General features: G+C 43.0%; 1 protein-coding gene across 11 annotated transcripts in view; it reads left to right on the top strand.

The window, feature by feature from the left end:
- ctbp1 (C-terminal binding protein 1) overlaps window positions 1–22,440 on the top strand; it is a 394,244-nt gene extending 371,804 nt beyond the window's left edge. For 10 of the 11 annotated variants that reach the window (XM_038793325.1, XM_038793324.1, XM_038793323.1 and 7 more), the window contains 5 exons: window positions 577–791; window positions 3,889–4,019; window positions 15,199–15,326; window positions 16,598–16,715; window positions 21,383–22,440. In XM_038793325.1, coding sequence (XP_038649253.1) covers window positions 577–791; window positions 3,889–4,019; window positions 15,199–15,326; window positions 16,598–16,715; window positions 21,383–21,566 — 776 coding nt within the window. In that variant the 3' untranslated portion in view covers window positions 21,567–22,440. Of the gene's footprint in view, window positions 1–576; window positions 792–3,888; window positions 4,020–15,198; window positions 15,327–16,597; window positions 16,716–17,097; window positions 17,173–21,382 lie in introns of all 11 variants that reach the window. The other variant, XM_038793321.1, reaches the window with a different exon arrangement.
- Window positions 22,441–25,960: the final 3,520 nt, after the last annotated feature.

Below are 25,960 nucleotides of genomic sequence, written 5' to 3'. Positions count from 1 at the left end.
ATCTTCCACATGTGCAGTAGATTAAACCCATGTATTTATTTTTAGGTAACTGCAAATTCGATCCCTATAAGCTTACTTTAATAGAACGGTCTGGATTTTCTTCCAGTATCCCAGCAGAAAATTGAGCAGTGAACCCCAGTATTCCTGACATATATCCACCTTATTGTTGGATTCCCTTTCTCCCAAATGGAAATGTTTGATGTCTGTGACCCTCCCTTCGACTGCCTGATGAAGCATCCTGGCTATAGACAATAAGGATTTCAGTGGTTGGAGAGGGCCTCTGCCTCTTCTATTTTGGCCCCAGTGCAAAAACATACATTTTTTAAATTCTTGTAGTCCTCTGGGGTTCTTCCACCCCCTTTTCTAACCCCTTTAAATCATCAATCCTCTCTTGATGCTACAGGATTTTTAGCCCTCAATACCTTGAAAGCTGTTGAAATAATGACTTATCAAAAGGGATAAATTTACTATATTTGTTTTCCTGAAAAATTAAAGCTATTATATGAGGAATGCTAGCACTGTGGGTAACCAGTTGTACTGATGTCTAATGGCTATTCTTTCCTTTTTGTCCTTTAGGTCGAGTTGGTCAAGCATTAGCGTTACGCGCAAAAGCATTTGGTTTTAATGTAATTTTCTATGACCCATACCTCTCAGATGGTATTGAACGTGCATTGGGTCTCCAGCGAGTGAGCACTTTACAAGATCTCCTCTTTCACAGCGACTGTGTTTCCTTACACTGCAGCCTGAATGAACACAACCACCATCTTATTAATGATTTCACTATCAAGCAGGTACATTTGTTTTTTGATTCATGAAAAATATCCATTAATATTGAACAATTTTGAAACTCCTATGGTCACAGTTTTGTCACAACAATTGTGGATCACATTAATGAGGTATCTATCAATGCGAGCATTGAGTGTAAAGACTGGGGAAAGTGCATGTGAGCATTAGTGTTACAGTGACCTATGTTTCAATGTTTCATCCTGTAAATGTCACCTATCTGAATCAATACTTCTGTCCCCTCACTTGATTACATGTGTGTATGACTGGGTTTTGATTCTATCACATGCCTAGGGGCAGCACGGCAGCACAGTGGTTAGCAAAGTTGTTTCACAGCTCCAGGGTCCCAGATTCGATTCCCGGGTCACTCTCTGTACAGAGCTTGCACGTTCTCCCCGTGTCTGTGTGGGTTCGCTCCGGTTTCCTCCCACAATCCAAAGATGCATGGGTTAGGTGGATTGGCCATGCTAAATTGTCCTTCATGTCCAAAACGGCAGGGTGGAGTTACTGGGTTACGGGGATAGGGTGGAAGTGTGGGCTTGGGTAGGGTGTTCTTTCCAAGAGCCGGTGCAGACTCGATGGGCCAAATAGCCTCCTTCTGCACTGTAAATGCTATGATCTATGATTCTGTAGCTAATCTAATTGCTTTGGGGGAGACGGTGGCGTCGTGGTATTGTCACTGGACTCGTAAACCAGAGATCAGAGTAATGCTCTGGGCTCCCAGATTCAAATCCCATCACTGCAGATGGGGAAATGTTGAATTCAATAAAAATCTCAAATTAAAAGTCTAATGGTGACCATGAAACCATTGCGAATTGTCGTAAAAACTCATCTGTTTCACGGATGTCCTTTAAGGCCATCCTTACCGAGTCTGGCCTTTATGTGACTCCAGATCCACAGCAACATGGCTGACTCATGAACGGCCCCCTTGAGGGCAATTAGGGAGCAATAAATGCTGGTCTTGCCTGCAATGTCCGCATTCCATCAACGAATAAAGAAAAAAAAGATGAAGGGAACGACCTTACCCAGTCTGTTCAAATGCTGAATGACTACTGTTCATGTTGACTGCAGACTCTGCATTTACAACAATTAATGTGTCAGTTTATGATATTTGAATTATTGATTTGGGTGAAGCAAATTACTACTTTGGAACACTTGGTGAGTATTCGTACTATGTGTGGAACAATTATTTTGTTGTGTGGTGAGTCGCTGGGGTTTGTTCCCAGAGTTTCCACATGCTGAACAAGACTATATACATCGAACATAGAACATTACAGCGCAGTACAGGCCCTTCGGCCCTCGATGTTGCGCCGACCTGTGAAACCACTCTAAAGCCCATCTATACTATTCCCTTATCCATATGTTTATCCAATGACCATTTAAATGCCCTTAATGTTGCTTCCCTCCATACCAGGCAACATCCTGGTAAATCTCCTCTGCACCCTTTCCAATGCTTCCCCATCCTTCCTATAAAGCGGCGACCAGAACTGCGCACACTACTCCAAATGCGGCCACACCAGAGCTTTGTACAGCTGCAACATGACCTCATGACTCCAAAACTCAATGCCTCTACCAATAAAAGCGAACACACCGTACGCCTTCTTAACAACCCTATCAACTTGGGTGGCAACGTTCAGGGATCTATGTACATGGACACCGAGATCTCTCTGCTCATCCACACTACCAAGAATCTTCACATTAGCCCAGTACTCTGCCTTCCTGTTACTCTTCCAAAATGAATCACCTCACACTTTTCTGCATTAAACTCCATTTGCCACCTCTCAGCCCAGCTCTGCAGCTTATCTATGTCCCTCTGTAACCTCAGTAAGAAGTCTTACAACACCAGGTTAAAGTCCAACAGGTTTGTTTCAAACATGAGCTTTCGGAGCACTGCTCCTTCCTCAGGTGAATGGAGAGGTATGTTCCAGAAACATTTATATAGGCAAATGTTTCGCAAATGTATATAGACAAATTTTGTCTATATAAATATTTCTGGAACATACCTCTCCATTTACCTGAGGAAGGAGCAGTGCTCCGAAAGCTCGTGTTTGAAACAAACCTGTTGGACTTTAACCTGGTGTAAGACTTCTTACTGTGCTCACCCCAGTCCAACGCCGGCATCTCCACATCATCCTCTGTAACCTGTGACATCCTTCCACACTTTAGTGTCGTCTGCAAATTTACTCATCCATCCTTCTACGCCCTCCTCCAGGTCAGCAATGGCCCCAAAACAGATGCTTGTGGTACACCACTCGTAACTGAACTCCAGGCTGAACATTTCCCATCAACCACCACCCTCTGTCTTACAGCGAGCGAATTTCTGATCCGAACTGCTGAATCACCCTGAATCCCATTTTCTGCAATAGCCTACTGTGGGGAACCTTATCAAACGCTTTACTGTAATCCATATACACAACATCAACTGCTTTACCCTCGTCCATCTGTTTGGTCACCTTCTCAAAGAACTCAGTAAGGTTTGTGAGGCACGACCTACCCTTCACAAAACAAGCTCTAGTTCTATGCTTTTTTTCAATTTATGTGATTGCTGAAAAAACAATCTAGTTGGAATGTTGTAGTAAAATAAGCTAAACAATCAAATAAAAAATATATATCACATTACTGCCCTTACAAATGCCTCTGTAATATCATCAAATGGGTGACATTTTTGGCCTAAAAAATGAAAGTAATCATGTACTTAGATTACTACAAGAGCTGAAACAATTTTAACAATGAATAAAATGGAGGGGGAGATTCAAAATTGTATCATTGTTTTTCTGAACATCTTTCCACTTTAACAAACTGTTCTTTTCTCTTCAAATATCTGATAATAACTGTCTGCCTTAACACGAATGAGATCAGTGTCAGCTTCATTCATATAGAACAACATTTTTATTCTTTGGATGGCATTCATATCCTGGATCTGTTTTTCTGTTTCGGTCAATTAAATGTCTAAATCACATTGGCTAAAATGACAGATCATGGAACATTATTCTTGGCTCATTTTTGAAATGTTTCTATTTAACGTGTCTCAGCTTCTGATATTAGCTATCAGAAAATGGTGCAAGTTGTTATAGATTTGATATCTCATTTTGTTTTCCTCTGCAGATGAGGCAGGGAGCGTTTCTGGTGAATGCTGCCCGGGGTGGTCTCGTCGATGAAAAGGCACTGGCTCAGGCTTTGAAGGAAGGAAGGATACGAGGAGCAGCCTTAGATGTGCATGAATCAGAGCCGTTTAGGTATCGTCAAATCCAAAAGATTTTTTCAATGTTTTTTTCCAAATAAATTTTTTAGAGTACCCAATTATTTTTTTTTCCAATTGGCGCAATTTAGTGTAGCCAATCCACCTAACCTGCACATCTTTGGGTTGTGGGGTGAAACCCTCGCAGACACACGGAGAATTTGCAAACACCACACCGACAGTGACCCAGGGCCGGGATTCAAACCTGGGTCCTCAGCGCCGTCGGCAACCACTGTGCCAAGTGCCGCCCTCAATGTTATCTCATTACTGTAAAAGGCGGTTATACACCCAAAAAAAACCTAAAAGTGGGAAAATACTGAAGGTGGAGAGAACTTGTTACAGTAATTCCTCAATTTATCAAAGTCCTGTATCTTCTTCCATTAAATCTTTCTAAAGTTCTGTTGGAGGGCTCTTTAAACAAATGGGCAGGCGTCCGAGGTAAAGCCTGGAGGTACATGGAGAAATATGAGACAATGATAAACTGGGGAGGTGCCCCCTGGTCTTATAATTGTTGCCTCAGCTGTTTTTAATCCACATGAATGACCAGGAATCGCAAACCTAAGTTGATCATAATAAAAACTGAACTGTGGGGTGGGAGATAGGGAAGGAACAAAGTCTGAAGCAGCAGGTAAGGAGTTACAGAGCAACCTAGTCGAAACTTTACAAGTGGGAGATGAAATTTGATAGGTGAAAGATGCTTCACATTGAAAGAAGAGAGTAACCGATATCCTCAGTGAATGGGGACGAGAAGCTGGAAGAGACAATGTCTGTTGGTGTGCGCAGCAATCAACAAGGCAAATGAAATGTTGGGTGATATTGCCAAACTATAAGGCTGATCTTCCTTTGCTTTGCACCTCAGCCATTCTTACTTCCTGAGTATGAACATAGCACTGTCTTAACCCCATTAGCGTTGTACGTAAATTTTACCCAAGGAAATCTTTGAACATTTGTGCACTGGTAAAATTTCAGGCATCGTAATGACGTGTTTATAAACTGGTCCTGTCATAATACTCCATTTTCCCAAGTTTCTGCTTGGTAGAGCCTAAATGTAAGGGGATAGGGTGGATAAATCGGAGGATTTGAGAAAAGATTGGTATGAAAACCCAAGAGGCAAAAAGACAAATCCAAATTCTCCAGACGCTGGAAACTGAAATTAACACACAAGATTGTGGAAATAATCAGCATCTATAGGGAGAGAATTAGAATTACCATTTCAGGTCTAGTCACGAACCTGAAACGTAAACTCATGTTTCTCTCTAAACACACTGGACCTTGCAGCATTTTCAGTTTCGTTCTTCAAACAGAATGGGCATTGCAACTGAAAGACTTCCGCCTCAAGTTTTTGATAATCTTTATTAGTGTCACAAGTAGGCTTACATTAACACTGCAGTAAGGTTACTGTGAAAATCCTCTAGTCGGACAGAAGGTCTCCAAGTAGGCAGGCATTTTCCCTGCTTCTGGTATTTCAAGCCTCCAGCAACAGTAAATCTGCCCCATTATCTCCTTGGAGCAAGTTCCTATCCCAAGCTGCCCTCGAGAATGCCAAACTCAGAACTACAATCCAATCAAATGAAGGAGGGGAGTTGGAAGTTGAACCCATCATAATACTAAAGCTGTACAGTGCTCTGCCCAAGCAGATACAGAGTTCCCCATTCCGAGATGAAACCCAGGCGATGCTTGCAGGGAAGGTCTAATCAGCTGAACTATAGTATCTGAGAACTGCCCTATGAAGAAAGGATAGAGAGACTTCTTGAAAGAGAACAAATGAGATGGAATCATATGTTACGGGGTAGATTTGCAAAGTTTAACCCAGAATTCTGTAAAGTGTACAACACTACAGAAAAGAGAACATGTATGAAATCTGATGAAAGGCATATTCAGGATTTTTAAATAACCAAACTACATATCCAGAAAAGTTGCAATAAATCTGGAATTGCTTTAAGAGGCAGTTGGTGGTGGAGTTGTAGTTTCTGTGAAAGGATGAGCTAGAAGGCCCAATTCTTCCCATTTATTTACTTATTTGATAGTTTGTACTTTCTCCATTCTCAACTTCTAGTTACAACCAGATAAAGACTAAAGCTGCCATATTCAGTCCAGCACTGCGGGATTACATAAATACATAGCCTCCCCGAACAGGCGCCGGAATGTGGCGACTAGGGGTTTTTCACAGTAACTTAATTGAAGCCTACTCATGACAATAAGCGATTTTCATTTCATTTCAGATAGCAGGAGGAGGCCTTTTGGCCCTTTGAGCCTGTTCCGCCATTCATCATGACCATGGCTGATCATCCAACTCAGTAGTCTAATCCTGCTTTCTCCCCATAACCTTTGATCCCATTCTCCCCAAGTGTGATATCTAGTCGCCCCTTGAATATATTCAATGTTTTAGCATCAACTACTTCCTGTGGTAATGAATTCCACAGGCTCATCACTCTTTGGGTGAAGAAATGTCGTCTCATCTTTTTGTCCGAAATGGTTTATCCTGAATCCTCAGACTGTGACCCCTGGTTCTGGACGCACTCACCATTGGGAACATCTTCCCTGCATCTAGTCTTGGGTGATACCAAGTTGGGTGGGAGGGTGAACAGTGACGAGGGTGCAGAGTCTAGTCCTGTTAGAATTTTCTAAGTCTCTATGAGTTCTCCCCATATTCTTCTGAACTCCAGTGAGAACAATCCTAACCTAGTCATTCTCTCCTCATATGACATCTCTGGAATCAGTCTGGTAAACCTTTGCTTCACTCGCTTGAGATCAAGAACACCCTTACTCAGAAAAGGAGACCAAAACTGCACACACTATTCTAGGTGTGGCCTCAACAAGGCCATGTATAATTGCAACAACACTTCCCTGCTCCTATACTCGAAACCTCTCGCAATGAAGGCCAACATACCATTCGCCTTTACCGCCTGCTGCACCTGCATGCTTACCTTCAGCAACTGGTGCCCAAAGACACCCAGTTCCTGCTGCACATTCCCCTCTCCCAATTTACAACCGTTCAGGTAGTAATCTGTCTTTCTGTTTTTGCTTCCAAAGTGAATAACCTCCCACTTATCCAAATTATACTGCATCTGCCATTGTTTGTCCACGAGCCCAAACTGTCCAGATCATGTTGCAGGATCTCTGCACTCTCGTCGCTGTTCACCCTCCCACCCAACTTGGTATCATCTGCAAACTTTGAGATGTTAAATTTTGTTCCCTCATCCAAATCATTAATATATACTGTGAATAGCTGGGGTCCCAGCACCGATCCCTGTGGCACCCCACTAGCTACTGCCTGCCAATTTGAAAAGGACCCATTAATTCCTACTCTTTGTTTCCTCTCTGCCAACCAGTTTTCTATACACCTCAATACATTTCCCCCATTCCCATGCCCATTAATCTTGCACAATAATCTCTTATGCGGGGCTTTGTCAAACACCTTCTGAAAGTCCAAATATACCACATCGACTGGCTCCCCCTTGTCAACTGTACTGGTTACGTCTTCAAAGAATTCCAACAGATTTGTCAAGCATGATTTCCCCTTCATAAATCCATGCTGACTCTGACTGATCCTGCCACTGCTTTCTAAATGTTCCACCATAAAGTCCTTGATAATGGATTCAAGAATTTCCCCCACTATCGATGTTAGGCTTACTGGACTGTAATTCCCTGTATCCTCTCTACCTCTCTTTTTGAATATTGGAGTGACATTAGCTACCCTCCAATCTGCAAGGACTGTCCCAGAGTCTATAGAATCCAGGAAGATGACCACCAATGCATCCACTATTTCCAGAGTCATCATCTTAAGCATTCTGGGATGCAGATTCTCAGGCCCTGGGGATTTATCCACCTTCAATCCCATCAATTTTCCCAGCACCACTTCTCTACTAATATTGATCTACCTCAGTTCTTCCCTCTCACTAAACCTTTCATTCTCCAACATTTCTGGTATCTGATTTGTATCCTCTTTTGTGAAGAGAGAACCAGTTTGTATTCAATTGCTCAGCCATTTCTTTGTCCCTTATTATACATTCCCCTCTTTCTATCTGTAGGGGGCCTACATTTGTCTTTACCAATCTCTTTCTCTTCACATATCTATAGAAACTCTTGGTGTCAGTCTTTATGTCCCCTGCAAACATACTTTCCTACTGTATTTTCCCCTCCTTAATCAATCCCTTGGTACTTCTTTGCTGAATTCTAAACTGCTCCTATTCCTCGGACCTATTATTTTTCTTGGCCAATCTGTATGCTTCTTGCTTGGATCCAATACTATTTCTGTTCAGAAGGTCCATTTTCAGATGAGATGTTAAGCCATTTACATGTTAGGTGGGAGTTCTCCCAGTGATCTGGCCAAAATTCCAAATTCACCCCACAACCAACACTACCAAAGTTCAGTCGCTAGTACAGTATTTGATTGTACTTTGTGGGATTTGTTATCTGCATGTTGGTTGCGATATTGTCTAGACGACATTGATTACTGCATGTCAGAAGCAATTCATTAATTTAAAAGTTTGTGGTGTGTCCTGTGGCTCAGGGCGGCACGGTAGCACAGTGGTCAGCGCTGTTGCTTCACCGTGCCAGGGACCTGGGTTCGATCCACAGTGTGGGTCACTGTGTGGAGATTTCACTTTCTCCCCATGTCTGCGTGGGTTTCCTCCCACAAGTCCTGAAAGACGTGCTGTTAAGTGAATTGCACATTCTGAATTCTCCCTCAGAGTGCGCGAACAGGCACCGGAATGTGCCCACTAGGGGCTTCTCACCGTAACTTCATTGCAGTGTTAATGTAAACCAACTTGTGACACTAATAAATATTATTATTATAAAAAAGAAGGACCCCTACAAATGCAGGATTTATCTTTATCTTAACCAGCCTCAGCTGCAGTTCTGACACCATGCATGTCACCATGCAACTTCCTTTTAGTGCTTGCACTTTTTCTGATGTCGATTGTTAACCTGTCCCAAAATCAGGACTAGTTTTCATTGTAGGCCCATGTCCAATCAGAACTGCCCAAATGTACCATGTAGGACCTTGTTAACTACAAAAAATATCCTAAATATTGTGGAGGCTGTTAAACTCTATTTGAACTCGGATGTCATAAATGGAAAGATCTGTGTCTGTCGCCAGTTCTTCTGTAATTGTGTCAGCTTGCCTTCAGATCTCCGGACTTAATCATGTTATCCAGGCTGACACTAATGCAATAGGAGCATGGTGGGAGATGCAGCCTCTTGGATAAGACAATGAACCAAGATCCTGTGGATAGAACAGAGTCCACAATGTTATCTGAAGAAGAGCAGGGGAGATCCCTGATGTCCTGGCTACCAGTTTTCCCTCGACCAACATTGCCAAAAAATTATAATTTGCTGTTTGCAGGACTCTACTTTGTGCAGGTTGGCTGCTGCGTTTGTCTACGAAACCACAGTAACCACTTCAAAAATGGTTCATTGGCTGTAAAGATCCTTGGGACATCCTGAGGACGTGAAAGGAGCTATATAAATGCAAGTTTGTTCTTATTATGTGTAACTAATTGAATTCCCACGCTACTGCTCGCAGATAGTTGGAGTGTGAAGCACAATGTTCTGTATGTCTCACCTGCATTGAGTTTGTCAGCATCTAGTGTCTCAGAATTTGCTGAATTTCCATGGTGGGGGAGGGAACACTATGATCACTCAAATTGGGTCTTTGACTCCATAAGTTTGAGGTCAACATAGTTCGCTGTGGTGCTGTTAATTAAATACTTTGCATTTTTCAGATTCAGTATTCTGGAGGTTGGTGTTAATTGTACACTAATTGTGTTCAAATGTATGCAGGTGGTGGATATTAAATGGGGTATCACTTCAGCACTTATAAAGAGGCATGTATTGCATTCTCTTTTTAGTTTTCTCAGGGAGTTGTTCCTCTGGTTTTGGCTGCACTTCAGCCCCTGATCTTTGGCCATGTAGTGCGAGGGGAGCAGGAAGGAGGACTTCCTGGTAGGCTGCTCCTGGGCCTAGCCAAGACGACCATTAAGAGGTCCAGGTAGCGGGTGAGCGAGAGAGTTGTCCGGCCCGATTTGTCCTTTTTCTATGACGATGTTTGCGGCCTCCTGGGTCTCCTTGGCAAGGGAGCATGCGGTGTCCACTGGCACACTTTGAGGCCTTATGTGTGTGCCTCAGTTATGCAAAGTGAGAAGCTACATCAAAAGTTTAGGGAGCCCAAGGGAATAACATCTGTCTGCTTCCCCCTGCATTACAAGTGCTTGTGCGATTCTTGTTTCACTCTGTCACTCTGCTTGCGCCTTTTGATTGTTACTCTTTCTCCATGGGCAGACCCTTCTGTTCTCGGCTGGTGTCTGCTTGCTGCATGAAAAAGCAGCGAGACACCCGCATTGTCTCTGAGGAGGAAGGCCCACCGTATTTTCTGACCTTCAGGTAGTTAAGTGGAGAGCAGCTGGCCATTCTCCAGACTAAGGATCCCGGAGGCCAAAGTCTTGCCCACCAAGACTGGCCAGTCTCAGTCTGGGAGCCCTTGCATTCGGCAGCGCTATGGAGGAGGCTGTGGTTGCTGCCGGAACCCTCACCCAGAGTTCGAAGATCATGGAATGACTGGGGAGGGATTGCATGGGGAGGGGGTGCCATGTGGGTTGGCAGCAGGGATTCCCTGTCAAAGGCCAACCCCCATGTCCATGCCCTCAGTCGTGTGCAGATTATCTGGTTGACAGATTTCCCTCACCCAGCTGTCATGCAGCCCGCACAGTTTTACCAGTCATGCAGACTACATGTCAGCAGGCCTGCCTCTAGCTAGGCTTCTTGGGGAGGCAGGGAGGGAAGGACTGCCATGGACCTTTCAACACTGTACTACTTGCAGTGGAGGTGGGAAGACGTCCGACATCTGTCTGGATACCAACCTGCCAAATTCTCAGGCCCACCTGCCTCCATCCTCATCTCTTGCAGCGGTAGAAGATCCCAGCCCATGCCTCTACTTACCCACGTTTCTTCCAGGTTCTTTGTTTCTGACGGTAACCAAGTTACACACTCGGACTCTTAGTTGTTATTCTTCTTCTTTCATTCACTCTTTTGAATGGAACCTAAGCTACGTACAACAGGGAGGGAGAGCTGGGTGCCAGCATAATGAATGGGTGAACACAGCAGTAAGAGCTGACACTGATTGCCTTTTACAGAGAGTCATCAAGATATACTTGCCTTTATCCTTCTGGGGATGCATGCTTCATACTGGGCCTTAGGAGGGTAAGATTGAGTTGGGACAGGCACTGGAGTTGTCCATTGTCTGATATCTCCCTCCGGGGATGAAACGGTTGACGTATGAGGAGAGATTAAACAGTTTGGGCTTATAACTTGCTGGAGTTTAGAAGGATGTGAGGGGATCTGATCGAGGTATACAAAACATTAAAGGGGTTGGTAAACTAAACCTAGACCAAATGTTCACCCTTGTGGGGAAATCTAGAAATAGAGGTCACAGATATAGGTTGAGAGGCGGTAGATTTACAACTGAGATGAGGAGGAACTACTTCTCGCAGAGGGTGATGAACATGTGAACCTCGCTGCCCATAGTGCAGTGGAGTCTGAGTCGAGAATGAGATAGATATATTTCTGATTAAAAACGGGTTAAAGGGATATGGAGAACAGGTCGGGAGGTGGATTTGAGACCAGGAAGAGATCAGCCATGATCTGATTGATTGGGGGAGCAGGCTTGAGGGGCTGAATTGCTCACTTCTGCCCTTGTTCCCTTTGTGGAGAGGGTATATGGGGTGTGAAAGCTACAATTTACTTTAGGGATGGGAAAGACATTGGAATAATTGGACGTTCTGAGAGAGAACTTTATAGGTAAGTTTTTAAAATTATTACAAATTTGATTTCCTAATTATGTTATAAATTTTAATGTAAGGGCTTGGGTAATGTATTGAGTTATTATTTTCTGACAATTTACCTCTGATTCAAATTGAGCCTAGCCTGATGGAATGGAGGTCTGCTGACTGGAAGGGCCGTAGGTGAATTGAGTTTAGAGAACCCTGACATCTATGGACCTACAGTACAAAACTTTTTTTAAAAGTTTAGAACGACCCAATTATTTTGTTTTTATTAAGGGGCAATTTAGCATATCCAATCCACCTACCCAGCACATCTTTGGGTTGTGGGGGTGAGACCCACGCAGACACGGGGCGAATGCGCAAACTTCACATGGACAGTCACCCGGGGCCAGGATCGGTCCTCGGTATCGTGAGACAGCATTGCTAACCGCTGCACCACCATGCTGCCCTCCTATAGCACCAAACTCCTGATTATAGCAATGCTACCCAGACAGACCTAAAGATGATTGATTTATATGAGAATTGGTGAAAATGGCATCATGCTGCATGGCAATGGGGGATTCTGTTTCGATGTAGGGGATGTGGTTTATTGTTGGCAGAAACACCGGAAGTTTACTTCTTAACCAGCTGTGCTGTAGCTGACCTGCAAGTGCTTGATGTTGACACTTCAGGCATAATTTTTGGAAACCCACTAAGGCAAGGGGCCTGGAATTTCTTGCTAGTGTGCTCATTTGCCAACATGATCCTGTGTCCAGGCCACTTGTAAGAAGGTAAGATTTGGGAGTGTGATGAGGCCATAATGGGACCTATTACGACTTTGTCCTGTGCTGACTGGAGTGGCGGAAACACGGCCAGTAGGCAATGGGAGCCTCCCAGTGGCAGCCCCAGGGCCTATTCCTTATTTAAGCATTCTTCACTTACAAATAGCCAGAGATCATCCTGTACCTCCATCAAGGTGGTCTAGCAGCCTCTTTCCCCCTCTCTCTTGCGGTAAGTCTCTCGTGTTAGCACTCATTCCAGCCTTCTCGCGCTCTCTCTCTCTCTCTCTCTCTCTCTCTCTCTCTCTCTCTCTCTCTCTCTCTCTCTGGCACTTGCACTTCCTCTTCACTCCCCCCCCCCTCCCTTACCAGCATTGGCAGGTTTAATGGAGGGCCTCTGCTGCCTTCCAGCATGGGAGTTTTCAATTGGACAAATGCTTTCTCTGGACATTCCAACAATACTGGGTTTGATCCCGGAATGATGTTGGAGAACTGACCCAAAGCAAAATTCCTGCCCTGGGTGTCTGAAATATGTGTAATTCCCAACCATGAACATGTTTCATCTTAATAAACAACAATAAAAAAACTTTGTGGGAAGTCAATTTTAACTCCCTCCTCCCCGGTACGTTTAAATTTGAGCTTTGTGACTTGATGCTATGTTTCCACAGAATGGGTGGCACAGTGGTTAGCACAGTTGCTTCACAGATCCAGGGTCCCAGGTTCGATTCCCGGCTTGGGTTACTGTCTGTGCGGAGTCTGCACATTCTCCCCGTGTCTGTGTGGGTTTCCTCCCACAGTCCAAAGACCTGCAGGTTAGGCAGATTGGCCATGATAAATTGCCCTTGGTGTCCAAAAAGTTTAGGTTGGGTTACGGGGGTAGGGTGGAGGCGTGGGGCATAAGTAGGGTGCTCTTTCCAAGGGCCGGTGCAAACTCGATGGACCGGGTGGCCTCCTTCTGCACTGTAAATTCTATGATTCCATGAATCTTGCTTCCCCATCATTTTGACTGACTATTGCAGTGGTTAGCACTGCTGCCTCACAGTGCCAAGGACTCGGGTCTGATTCCAAGCTCTGGTTACTGTCTGTGTGGAGTTTGCACATTCTCCCCGTGTCTGCATGCATTTCCTCCTGATGCTCCAGTTTCCACCCACAGCCCAAAGATGTGCAGGTTTGGTGGTTTGGCCATGGTAAATTGCACCGAGAAGTGTCCAAAGGTTAGTTGGGGTTACAGGGATAGGGTGGGGGATTGGGCCCAAGTAGGGTTGTCATTTGTAGGGTCAGTGCAGACTCGATGGGCTGAATGACCTCGCTCTGCACTGTAGGGATTTGATTCTATGCATTTATTCAACTTTGGGTTCTGTGGGCAGCACGGTGGCGCAGTGGGTTAGCCCTGTTGCCTCACGGCGCCGAGGTCCCAGGTTCGACCCCGGCCCTGGGTCACTGTCTGTGTGGAGTTTGCACATTCTCCCCGTGTTGCGTGGGTTTCGCCCCCACAACCCAAAGATGTTCAGGCTAGGTGGATTGGCCATGCTAAATTGCCTCTTAATTGGAAAAAATTAATTGGGTACTCTAAATTTATAAAAAAAAACTTTGGGTTCTGTTATGTTACTGGGACCCTGATTGTATTTCAACAAAGGCTACAACAGGGAAGCTAACAGCTCTCCTGCTAAAGGTAAATAGGTCAGTAACTGTCAGGAAGAACAGAATGGGCCTTTAATTTAGGTGTTGCAACGTCTCTTTATGGGGGGTGAGTGGGGAAAAGGATTGCTCGCCCATGACTCACCTTGTCAGTGTTCCTTCCTTCGGGATCAGAGGTCTCTACTTGCTCAAATTCCCCCTCTTGCCCATGTCAGGCAGGCACCTGACTAATGGCATGCTGATGAGAACTACGGCTTAAAACAAACCCAGGTCTCAAACTTAGGCTTCCCGATGCAATTTTCACTCATCTCACCCCACTACCCATCCAAAATCTGCAGGAGTTCAAATCAATCTCAAGGAAAGTAAAAGTTTATTTTCAGGGTACATTGTGTTGTGGGTGATGAGCTGTAATTGCCGGAAAGCACCTGATGGCCATCGTAACGCATGGTTAACATCGGTCAATTAAAGACTATTATAGTGTTATTATTATGCATCTTCTTATTTAAATCCAATGCTGATGTCATCAGCAAGTGCTGTGACATCATCAGTTGTTGTTACCCGTGTATATTCGTATTTAGCCGTTCGTTCTAATCCTATTCTGTTACTGTTATTTCTATTTAACTAGCTGCTCCTGATTTTGAGTGCATACTGTATTTCAAACTTTGTTACTTTTTAAAATATATATATATATGATTAACTTAACACATTTCAACTAACTTTTTGCGGTCAAGTTACCACAGAGACTCGCTGCAATAATGAATGAGTGTCTCAATTATAAAACGATTACTAATAGACAAAACATCTGTTTTGATGTATCAATAAATGACCATTAGTAGGATTATTGACCTGAAAATTTAACTATTAATTATACTTTGAAAAAATGAACACAATTTAAACACAATTGTATATCTTTACTGACTGTGAAAATATTTAATTGATTTTCTTTTGGTCAGATTGAATGGATATTCATTTAAAAAATATATATTTGTGTTCACAGTTTTAGTCAAGGCCCTTTAAAAGATGCTCCAAACCTAATCTGTACGCCGCATGCTGCCTGGTACAGTGAACAAGCTTCAATTGAGATGAGAGAAGAGGCAGCCCAAGAAATCCGGAGAGCTATTACAGGTAAGCTGTTGTGAACATGCCTGAGCCTCATTTTGCTATTGCGCAACAGTGTAATGTGGGTGATGGCGAATCAACAGCTCGTTCTGCATCTCTCTTGACTTTAATTTCCATTGGCTCCAGGAGAGATTGACTATCACTTGTGTATGCGGCAGCACAAAGTCAAAACCCCAAAATGTTTTTCCTTTCCATAAATGCAATCTGGAGGCAGTGTAGCCTTTACACTTGCAAATACACTTGCAATTTAACTTTAGTTTATAATAATCTTAATTTATGTCACAAGTAGGCTTACATTAACACTGCAATGAAGTTACTGTGAAAATCCCCTAGTTGCCACACTCTGTTCGGGTACACAGAGGGAGAGTTCAGAATATCGAAATTACCCAACAGCATGTCTTTTGGGATTTGTGGGAGGTAACTGGAGCACCCGGAGGAAACCCACACAGACACGAGGAGAATGTGCAAATTCCACCCAGACAGTGACCAAGCCGGGAATCGAACCTGGGACCATGGAGCTGTTAAGTAACAGTGCTAACCACTGTGCTACCAAACGGCCCCATCTATGAAAATCAGTGATTATCTGTGAAAAACCTAAAAATGGGTAAAACATAAATAGAATCCCAATATATTGAACACCTCTTTGAAGCAGCTAACCCTTTGGCTATATTTATGTTATCTCTGTTTCTCCCTCCCCAGAAGCTTCTAGACTTGCATAGTTTTTCCAGCATTTTCTGTTTTATTTCTAATCTCCAGCACCCACAGTGTTTTGCTTTTACTTTGGCCCCTTTTGTAATTTCTCCTAGCCTTGTTAATTTTTTCTTTTTCAAATATTTATCTTCATTTAATGAATATTTCATTTCATTTCATCTTTTGGAGGTGCCTCAGCAATTGTTTCTTATCCTCAAGTGCAGAAAACAAGCATGTATTCACCTACTGTCTGGGGTTCTGTCTTGGCATCTTCCTATCCTGGATGCCTTCATGCACTTATCAAGCTCCAAATATTGTCATTCTGAGAGTCCATGCAAAATCACAGAGTAATATAAAGTGGAAAAGAAATGTACTTGAGAATTTGAAAATTGTACATGCCACCTTACAATGCAGATACTAAGTATAAATTTTCTAAATTGATCCATGATATTTGGCGCCGCTCACCCCTGAGGGTTGTTTGTTTCTCTTAATGGGTGAGTTCTTGTGCTCAGTTTTACTTCAAATATATGTTTTATTGTGCTGTGGGGTGACCAGTTGGTTAACACATTTTCTGTATTTCCTTTTAGGTCGCATCCCAGATAGCCTGAAAAATTGTATTAATAAAGATTACCTGACTGCAGCTACTCATTGGGCTGGAATGGACCCTACAGTTGTTCACCCAGAACTAAATGGTGCTGCCTACAGGTAAGTACTGTAGGAAAGGCAAAGTCTTGGGTAAAGAATATGACAGTTACCATCAACTATAAGTTCAGGGGCTGTGATACTGGCTTCAAATCCAACTATGGCAAGTTGTCAAATTGAATTCAATAAATCAGTTATTTGGTGGGCTGGTGTCGTCAGTAATTGGAACTGTAAAAGCTGCCAGGAGTTCATAAAACCCAAACTGATTGAGGCTCCTCCTGTAACAAAGCAACTGATAGGCAAGGGGAAAGATCGAGGAGCGAGGACACCAGAGAACAGGAATTCCTCAACCTCGGTCTCTGTTGGGACCTGCTGTAAGCAAGGTGATGCTGTTGTTCGTTATGCTTTCCCTTAATTTGCTCTGTTTTAATTACCTTTGCTCTAGAGTCGCCAGGTATCTTTCTGATACCACCACAGGGTTCAAAGCCAAGTACTGATCAATAACTCAATACACCAGTTAGTAAGTTTGAAATCAATACACATTTATTTACACACACAGTCAATTATTACTCATGCATAAACTCTACTCACTAAACTACTACTGCTACTAAAGCCTATACTTAGCTTCGAGTGGCCCACCAGGTCAGAGGAACAATGGCTGTTGTCCGGTTCTGATACTGCTGGCTTAGAACTGGTACGGAATAGTAGCTAGGAGCGTCTGTCTCGTAGCGTGCGTTGACCTTAGACTTACTTGGTTGATGCAGTTGTTAGGCAGGTCTCTCCTCGCTGAGAGCCAAGGCCAAGAGAGCGAACTGAACTTGGGGACGCTATCTTGTAGTCCCCAGGGGTTTTGCGTCCTTCTGGGCGACCCCGGACTTGGTCCCAATTAATTGGACCATGTCCCAATCATTCTTATCGATTTTCTCCAATACCGGAGTTGTTCCCTGATCGTTGGGCGGGCCCTATGTGGCCGTTGCCCTGCCTTTGTTTTAGCTCCCACTGGCGCCGGGGAGTCTGTCTTGGTCTCAATTGTTTCAATGTTTCTCTTTGTCCCTGGAGATAGCTCATTAATATGTTAATGGCTATTGGTTTCATTCTCTCTGGGTTCTGAAAATATTAATGCACAGGAAACCTTGCACCTGCTTGTTTTCTCTGGTGTTGTCCGTTTTTCCCTGCACTCCTTGCGAGTGTCCATTTTGAATCGGGACGTGGCCACCCCAGGTCGCTACAATGCCCACTGGGTTTCACATCGAAGATGCTTTATGCAATGAATTTAGATTAAAACTATGTAAGTAACATTTAACTTCAGAGCAGTTTTTTTTATTTATTGAAAAACCTACATTCACAGCCAAAGATCACTTGTAGAAACAGCACTGAGGCTGAAGGAAGTGCAATAATAGTAATAATCTGGGAGGTGTGTAGTGGTATTGTCACTGGACTAGTAACCAGAGACCCCAGGTTGATACTCTGGGGACCCGGACTCAAATCCCACATGGCAGGTGATGAAGTTTGAATTAAATAAAAATCTGGAATTACAAGTCTAAAGTAATTGTTGTAAAAATCCATCTGGGTCACTAATTTACTGAAAGAAAAGAAATCTACCATCCTTACCTGGTCTGGCCTACATGTGACTCCAGATCATGTTGACTCTTAGTTGCTCTTGAACTGAGTGGCCGTTAAGGATGGGCAAATTCGTTGAAACTTTCCTGATTGGAAGCGACAACTGGATACTACTGATGGAGTCAACAGTGTATTGGAAAAAGGTGAGGGAGTGGACCTGAGTGGAACTGAAACAACAAATGTTGACACATCCCAGGAGAAAAGGCAGATATAGCTGGATCCCTACATATTCCCATAGCTACACCTTTTATTTCAAGGAAAAGCTATCCAAAGTGAGGGTAATTTCAACCAGGTGAAGGAGTGGGTGTTGGTGGGCACTGGCGGTGTAGAGGTTTTGGACACCCATAATGGAAAGGAAACAGTTGCATAGAAAATAGAAGCAGGAGGAGGCCATTCAGCCCTTCAAGCCTGCTCTGCCATTCATTATGATCATAGCTGATCAAGTTCAATACCCTGATCCTGCCTTTCTCTTTTTCCCCCCCCATATCCTTTCTGTGGTAGTGAATTCCATCAATTCTCCACTCTTTGGGTGAAGAAATTTCTCCTCACGTCAGTCCTAAAATATCCCTTATCCTCAATCTGTGAACCCTAGTTCTGGACTCTCCAACCATCGGGAACATTCTTTTTGAATCTATCCTGCCTAATTCTGTTAAAAAATTTTAAGTTTCTATGAAATCCCCCTCTCACTCTTCTAAACTCCAATGAATATAATCCTAAACAATTTAGTCTGTCCTCATATGACAATCCCACCATCCAGGAATCAGCAGAGTAAACCTTTGCTGCACTCCCTCCATAGCAAGAACATCCTTCCTCGGATAAGGACACCAAAACTGCACACAATATAGGTGATGCCTATACAATTGCAGTAAAATATCTCTATTCCACTACTCAAATTCTCTTGCTATGAAGGCCAACATTCCATTTGCCTTCTTTACTGCCTGCTGTACCTGTATGCTTACTTTCAGCGACTGATGCACGAGGTCACCAAGGTCATGCTGAGTGTCCACCTCTCTCAATTTACATCCATTCAAATAATAATCTGCCTTCGTATTTTTGCTACTGAAGCAGATAACCTCACATTTATCCACATTATACTGCATCTGCCATGCACATGCCCACTCACTCAGCCTGTCCAAATCACACTGAAGAATTTGCATCCTCCTCACAGCTTGCCCTCCCACCCAACTTTATCTGTATCATCTGCAAATTTGGTGATAATACATTTAATTCCCTCGTCCAAATCACTGATATAAAATGTGAACAATTGGGGTCCTAGCTCAGATCCCTGCAGTACCCCACTAGTCACTGCCTGCCAATCGCAAAAAGACCTATTTGTTCCAACTTTTTCCTTCCTGTCTGCTAACCAGCTTTTTATCCATCTCAACTACCCGTAATCCAGTGCACTTTAACTTTGCATATTAATCTGCTATGTGAGACCTTGTCGAAAGCCTTCTGTAAGTCTAAATAAACCACATCCATCTGTTCTCCCTGGTCAACTCTACCACTTACATCTTCAGAGAATTCTAGTAGATGGTCAACATGATTTTCCTATCGTAAATCCATGCTGACTTTGCCTGATTACACACTGCTTTCCAAATGCTGTGCTATGAAACCCTTGATGGACTCCAGCAACTTCCCTACTACCAATGTTGGTCTCACTGGTCTCTAGTTCCCTGTTTTCTCTCCTACCTCCCTTTTTTGACATTTGCTACCCTCCAATTTGTAGGAACCATTCCAGAGTACAATGAATTTTGGAAAATGACCACCAATGGATCTACTATTTCCCGGGCATTTCCTTAAATACTCTGGGATTAAGATTATCAGGCTGTGGAGATTTGTCCACCTTCAATCCCATTGGTTTCCCCAAAACCATTTCTTTACTGATATGAATTTCCTTCAGTTCCTCACTGAAACTCATGTTTCTCCAAAAACGTTTACAGTCAGTTTTTATGTTCACCGATAGTTTACTTTCAAATTGTTTTTTCCCCTTCTTAATCAATCCCTTGGTGTGCTTTTGCTGAATTTTAAACTGCTCTCAATCCTCAGGTCTATTGCTCTTTCTTGCTAATTTGTATGCCTCTTTTTTGCATCTAAAACTATCTCTAATTACCCTTATAAGACCACAGTTCCCTTTCTACTCTTGAGAAATAGGAATTAACAACTTTTGGAGTTCATCTATTCATTCCTCGAGCGCCTGTCCACTGTCCTTCCTTTCAGTAATGTTTCCCAGACCAGCATAGCCAGCTCATATCACATACCATCATAGTTATCTTTATTGAGGTCCAGGACTTGGTCTCCGAATCAACTACCTCACTATTCACCTTGATAAAGAATTTTACTATATTATGGTCACTCATCCTCAAGGGTTTCTCACAACTAGATTTTCAACTAATCCTTTCTCATTGCACAACACCTAGTCCAAGATGGCCTGTTCCCTTGTTGGTCCCTCAACATTCTGGTGCGGAAAACCACCCCGCATATATTCCAGAAATTCCTTCTCTGTTGTACTGTGACTAATTTGAGTCATCCAATCTATATGCAGATTAAAGTCACCCATAATCACAGATGTTCCTTTATCACATGCACACGTTGGATGGGGGGAGAAGACAAGGAAACTAGAATCCTAGAGAAGTGGAATGCATTGGACTGGACAAGGAGGAGTAACAGAATAAAGTCAGTAAAAGATGAAATAGGTTCCAAGGGGTGACAGTCTGTGTACTTGTTCTGTGTAACTGTCCAATCCTGTTAAGCTATGTTATTAGCCAAATATAGGAGTAAAGAACATAGAACATACAGTGCAGAAGGAGGCTATTTGGCCATTGAGTTTGCACCGACCCACTAAGCCCTCACTTCCACCTTATCCCTGTAACCCAATAACCTCTCCTAACCTTTTTTGGTCACTAAGGGCAATTTATCATGGCCAGTCCACCTATCCTGCACGTCTTTGGACTACACCTTAAAGTGAATTAATAAACATAATTTACTGTATCTACTGGTTAATTTTGGGTTTGCCAACTTCTATACCCTCTAGTTAATTTGCATATTGTGTGTAGTTACGAAAACTGATTCTAACCCGTTGTTGAATTTTATCTTCCCCCCCCCCCTTCCAGGTATCCGCCCGGTGTTGTTGGGGTGGCTCCCAGTGGACTTCCACCAACAGTAGAAGGAATAGTTCCCAGTGCTGTGCCGTTGGCGCACAGCCTTTCCACAGTAGCCCATCCGCCACACGCCCCTTCCCCAGGGCAAACGGTCAAACCGGAGTCTGACAGAGATCACACAGGTGACCAATTGTAGCCAGAAGGACCGCATTCCTGACCTGAGGTCTTCATCATCTGCAGAAATTCAGAAAAAAACCCCTCTGTTTTTTGAATAATGGTGAACAATGGACTATGGGGGAAAAAACTGAGCTTAGAAACTGGTCCAACTTCAAATAAAGATGAGGGAGAGAAGAAGAAATTTGGTAAATTTGTTCCTCCGTTAAATTGTAGCTTGTCCCTATCCAGTGGACTGATTAACTGTTTCTGTGTCTTATGGGTTCCCTGTGAGCAAGAAAAGTTCTAGTAGTTAATTCTATCATGAATGTACTATGTCTGTGTACAGTTTTAGAACTTAAAAGGGTTTGTTCGCTTAGCTGTGAAACAGAAACCGAGAGATATTCAGTAAAACTGATTTTTTGAAAATAAAACAATCTTTCTTTTATACATTAAATCCACGCCCAAAAAGAGGCAGTTTTCAGACGTCTCAGGAACAAAGGAAAAATCCCACCTATTTTGTGTTATATGCCATGCAGTGCATTGTTTTGTAACTGCTTATCTTTTTTTTAGCGCCAGCTAGTAAGATCAACACTCTCTTCTTGATTCATTGTTTTATTTTTGGCATGAATTCCCATTATTTTACTGGGACCTGAGGAGAATGTTGCAAAGAGATTTTGAAAACAAAGTTTCATCTGAAGCAGCACTATGCTTACTGTCATCATTTTAAATGTATATCATTGGTGGTATGCGTACCGGCACTAGACTACTGGAAAGTAGCAGCATTTCTTTGCCTACATCGATTCCTGTTAATGTGGTAGGCTAGCAATATTTTTGTTGAAATAATCATGTTTTGTGACTGTAATCATTTGTATGAATTATTTTAAAGAAATAAAACAAAAAGGCAGAAAATGGCATTGTGGCATGCGTCTCGCTATTATTTTGCCTGTCCCAAGATGCTTGCGATGAATGATTCTTGGTTTGCTTTGAGGCAGAATAAAGCCTAAATTGATACACTACAACAATAACTTGCAGTTATATAGTGCCTTTATGTAGGAAAACATGGCAATGTGTTTCAAGGAGGGTGTCGGGTAAAGATGGATGGCAAATTGGGTAATGTTCTGAAAGCACAGACTTGCAGGGAAAATTTGGGGAGTGGGACTTGCTGAGGAGATCTTAGCTGGCACGAACATGAAGAGCTGAATGCCTCCTGGCTGTAAACATTCTGTGATTTAACCACCTTGTTTCTATTACAGTAAGTCCTCAATAATTATGGTTGTGTTCCTGGAAATCACTGCTTTAAGCGAATCAACCTTGCGTGAATCGCAGTTTCCCATAGGAATCAATGTTAAAGGTGGAGTTCGGTTCCATCAGACATTTCTCACCTGGGGAAAATTAATGTACAAGTTGAAATACTGTACCATACATGTGCCTATGCATTCTTAGCTGAAATAACTTGCAAAATAAAATAAATCCCTCACTATCAAAGAAATCCTGTATAAATTCAAATTAGATAACTTCACCAGTCTCTGTCTTTGCCAGTTCTTCAGGTTCGGGGATTACTTGCTTTAATTCAGGCTTAATGGCTTGGGCAGATGTTTGACCTCTTAAGGGATGCTTTGAGGACATCCCTAAAATTTTACAGTGGAGGTGGCTTTGAGTGATTTAGAGCCATGATGCCTTGGGTGCCCCAACCTTAGGCTTTGAGATCCTGGTCCTCTTCTGAAAAGCTCAATGACTGAAGTTGGAGTTATTTGGTTTTGAATTGAAGGTTGTATGTAATAGCCAGGTCCTAGTAGAGTTAATGGGATGAAGGGCCAGGAACCTCAACAACCTTGAAAAATGTAACCATGGACTGTTGAGTGGGTTTCTTTTTGTTTCTCCGGGTACAACTCTGTGTAGCAGTTCATTTAATTGTTGATCCCTTGTTTACTTTGGCTTTCTGGGTCTCCCTCTGTGATGATTTCCATTGCCTCTTTGATGAACTGGAAAGATCTTGATGGTAATTTTGTTGACAAAACTTGAGGGGTGTGTTGTTTCAGGGCAATCTTTCTCTTTAGCTCGTTGACTCTCTAACTGCATTAAGTCTTCATTGGGATGCAAGCAATTCTACCACGTTCGCCTCATCCTTTTAATCAAAACTAACTTGCCTCACCAAGGCAATGATTTCACACTGGGTCTCCGGGATAGCATTATGAGATTCTCCATGGCCACTGACACACTGACCACTATTTCTGCCACGTACCATTCAGACAGGGTGACGTGACTTCATTCCACGTATCAGTGATATTGTTGATACTTTTGAGGATGTTGTAGCAATGAGTTTAGAAGGATGAGGGGGGATCTTATTGAAACTTACAGGATACTACGAGGCCTGGATAGAGTGAACGTGGAGAGGATGTTTCCACTTGTAGGAGAAACTAGAACCTGAGGACACCATCTCAGACTAAAGGATCGATCATTTAAAACTGAGATGAGGAATTTCTTCAGCCAGAGGGTGGTGAATCTGGAACTTTTTGCCGCAGAAGACTGGAGGCCAAATCACTGAGTGTCTTTAAGACAGAGATAGATAGGTTCTTGATTAATAAAGGGATCAGGGGTTATAGGGAGAAGGCAGGAGAATGGGGTTGAGAAAATATCAGCCATGATTGAATGGCGGAGCAGACTCGATGGGCTGAGTGGCCTAATTCTGCTCCTATGTCTTATGGTCTTATGCTAAAATTCCTTATGCATTCTCACTATCTTGAGAAGGAAGACATAAGTAAACCTTAAATGCCACAATTGCTCCCTGATCCATGGGCTGCAGCAATGAAGTTGTGTTGGGTGGCATACAAATCATCTTTACAGTTTCAGACAATTTATCAAGGCTGATCGGATGACCTGGGCACTTACCTACAGAAGCGATGTCTTGAAGGCGAGATTTTCTCGGATGTAATATTCCCTCCAGCAGGTATAACATGCAGAGAGAACCTTGAAAGAGTGCCCTCCCCCGTCATCCAGCTTATTTGAGTGACAAATTATATACAGATGTTCCTTGGAGTAACTCCTCTATGCCCGTGACGTCTCAGATTGGTACAGCACGAAGAGTTTAAATTAAAATCTCGCCGCATTTCCACCAAGCAGAACAGTCAGATGAACTTTGGCAGCTTTAAATCCTGACATCGTCTTCTCTTTCAAAGTGTACATTTTCCGTGGCATGCATTTCCATCGACATTAAAATCTTCTTTGGTGACTCTTCAAACGGGCAGATTATTCACTACCCACTTCTGTATCAGCACTAGCTGCTTTCTGCACATTTTTTGTGTTGTGCAGATAAGGTTGTCTCTTATAAACCTGAAACCATATATGACGAGAACTCTCAGCCTGTACATTCTATAAGCCGTCATACAGGCTTTTGGCTTTTTCTTTGATGACCATCAAACTAAGGCAGCCCGGGTTGGTTTTGGTCTCTGATCCAGACTGCCTTGTTCTCCACTGTTTCTAGTATAGCTCACCCTGCCAGCACTGAAAAGGTCTGGCAATTTGCACACTTCATTTGATTTTGTCGGGGTTACGACAGATTGTTCTCACTGACGTGTGGGGTAGCCCAAGCTCCAGCAATATCGATGACTTACTCTCTCGCCTCGAGATGTTTTAAAACATCCAGTTTCATTGCTGAGCTGATGGCTTTTCTTGCTTTATTTTCTCGTCTTTAAAACTCGTGCAACTCCAAAATGTAAATCAAATTGATATCTCCCAACTTAAAAAACTTTTTAAAATGATGGGTTTTACCTAGAGGATTGGAATCCTCGGAATTCTTTCCGCAAGAGAACTATGGAAGCTCAGTCATTGAGTCATAAAGCAGAGACTGACAGATTCATTAAATACTGTACTAATGACCGAAAGGGATATGGGGATCATGTTGTAAAAGGCATTGAAGTGGATGATCACTATCTTATTGAATGGCGGAACAGGCCCACTGGGCTGAAAGGCCTGTTCCTTCTGTGTTCCTAAAAGATTGATGCTACCTTGAGTACAGTGCAGTGCCGTAACAGTTCCCGTACCAGCCTCCCCGAACAGGCGCCAGAATGTGGCAACTAGGGGCTTTTCACAGTAACTTAATTGAAGCCTACGCGTGACAATAAACGATTATTATTACCCCACCACTAACAATGGTGTCAACCTGATGACACACGAAACACAATGACCCAAGAAATTGCGAAACCAGAGATTGATATCAGGAAACGGGACCTAACACAAACACCGCTTTATAGCAAAACAAATAAAATTGGGCTAACTTCAAATGAGAACTTGCGTTAACCAGCTATACCACCTACCTGTGAATATTACCTTGGTTCCTGCTTCAACCAACCGTGGAAGTGAATTCCATCTCACAACTGTGTGTAAATGCATTTCCCTATAGAGTTTAAGTTTAATTTTGTATTCCTTGAGTCCTTC

The sequence above is a fragment of the Scyliorhinus canicula genome, chromosome 3 (genome assembly GCF_902713615.1).
Source record: "Scyliorhinus canicula chromosome 3, sScyCan1.1, whole genome shotgun sequence".
Lineage (NCBI taxonomy): Eukaryota > Metazoa > Chordata > Chondrichthyes > Carcharhiniformes > Scyliorhinidae > Scyliorhinus > Scyliorhinus canicula.
Note: the sequence above shows the minus strand (reverse complement) of the source record. Positions and strands in the feature narration are given on the sequence as shown.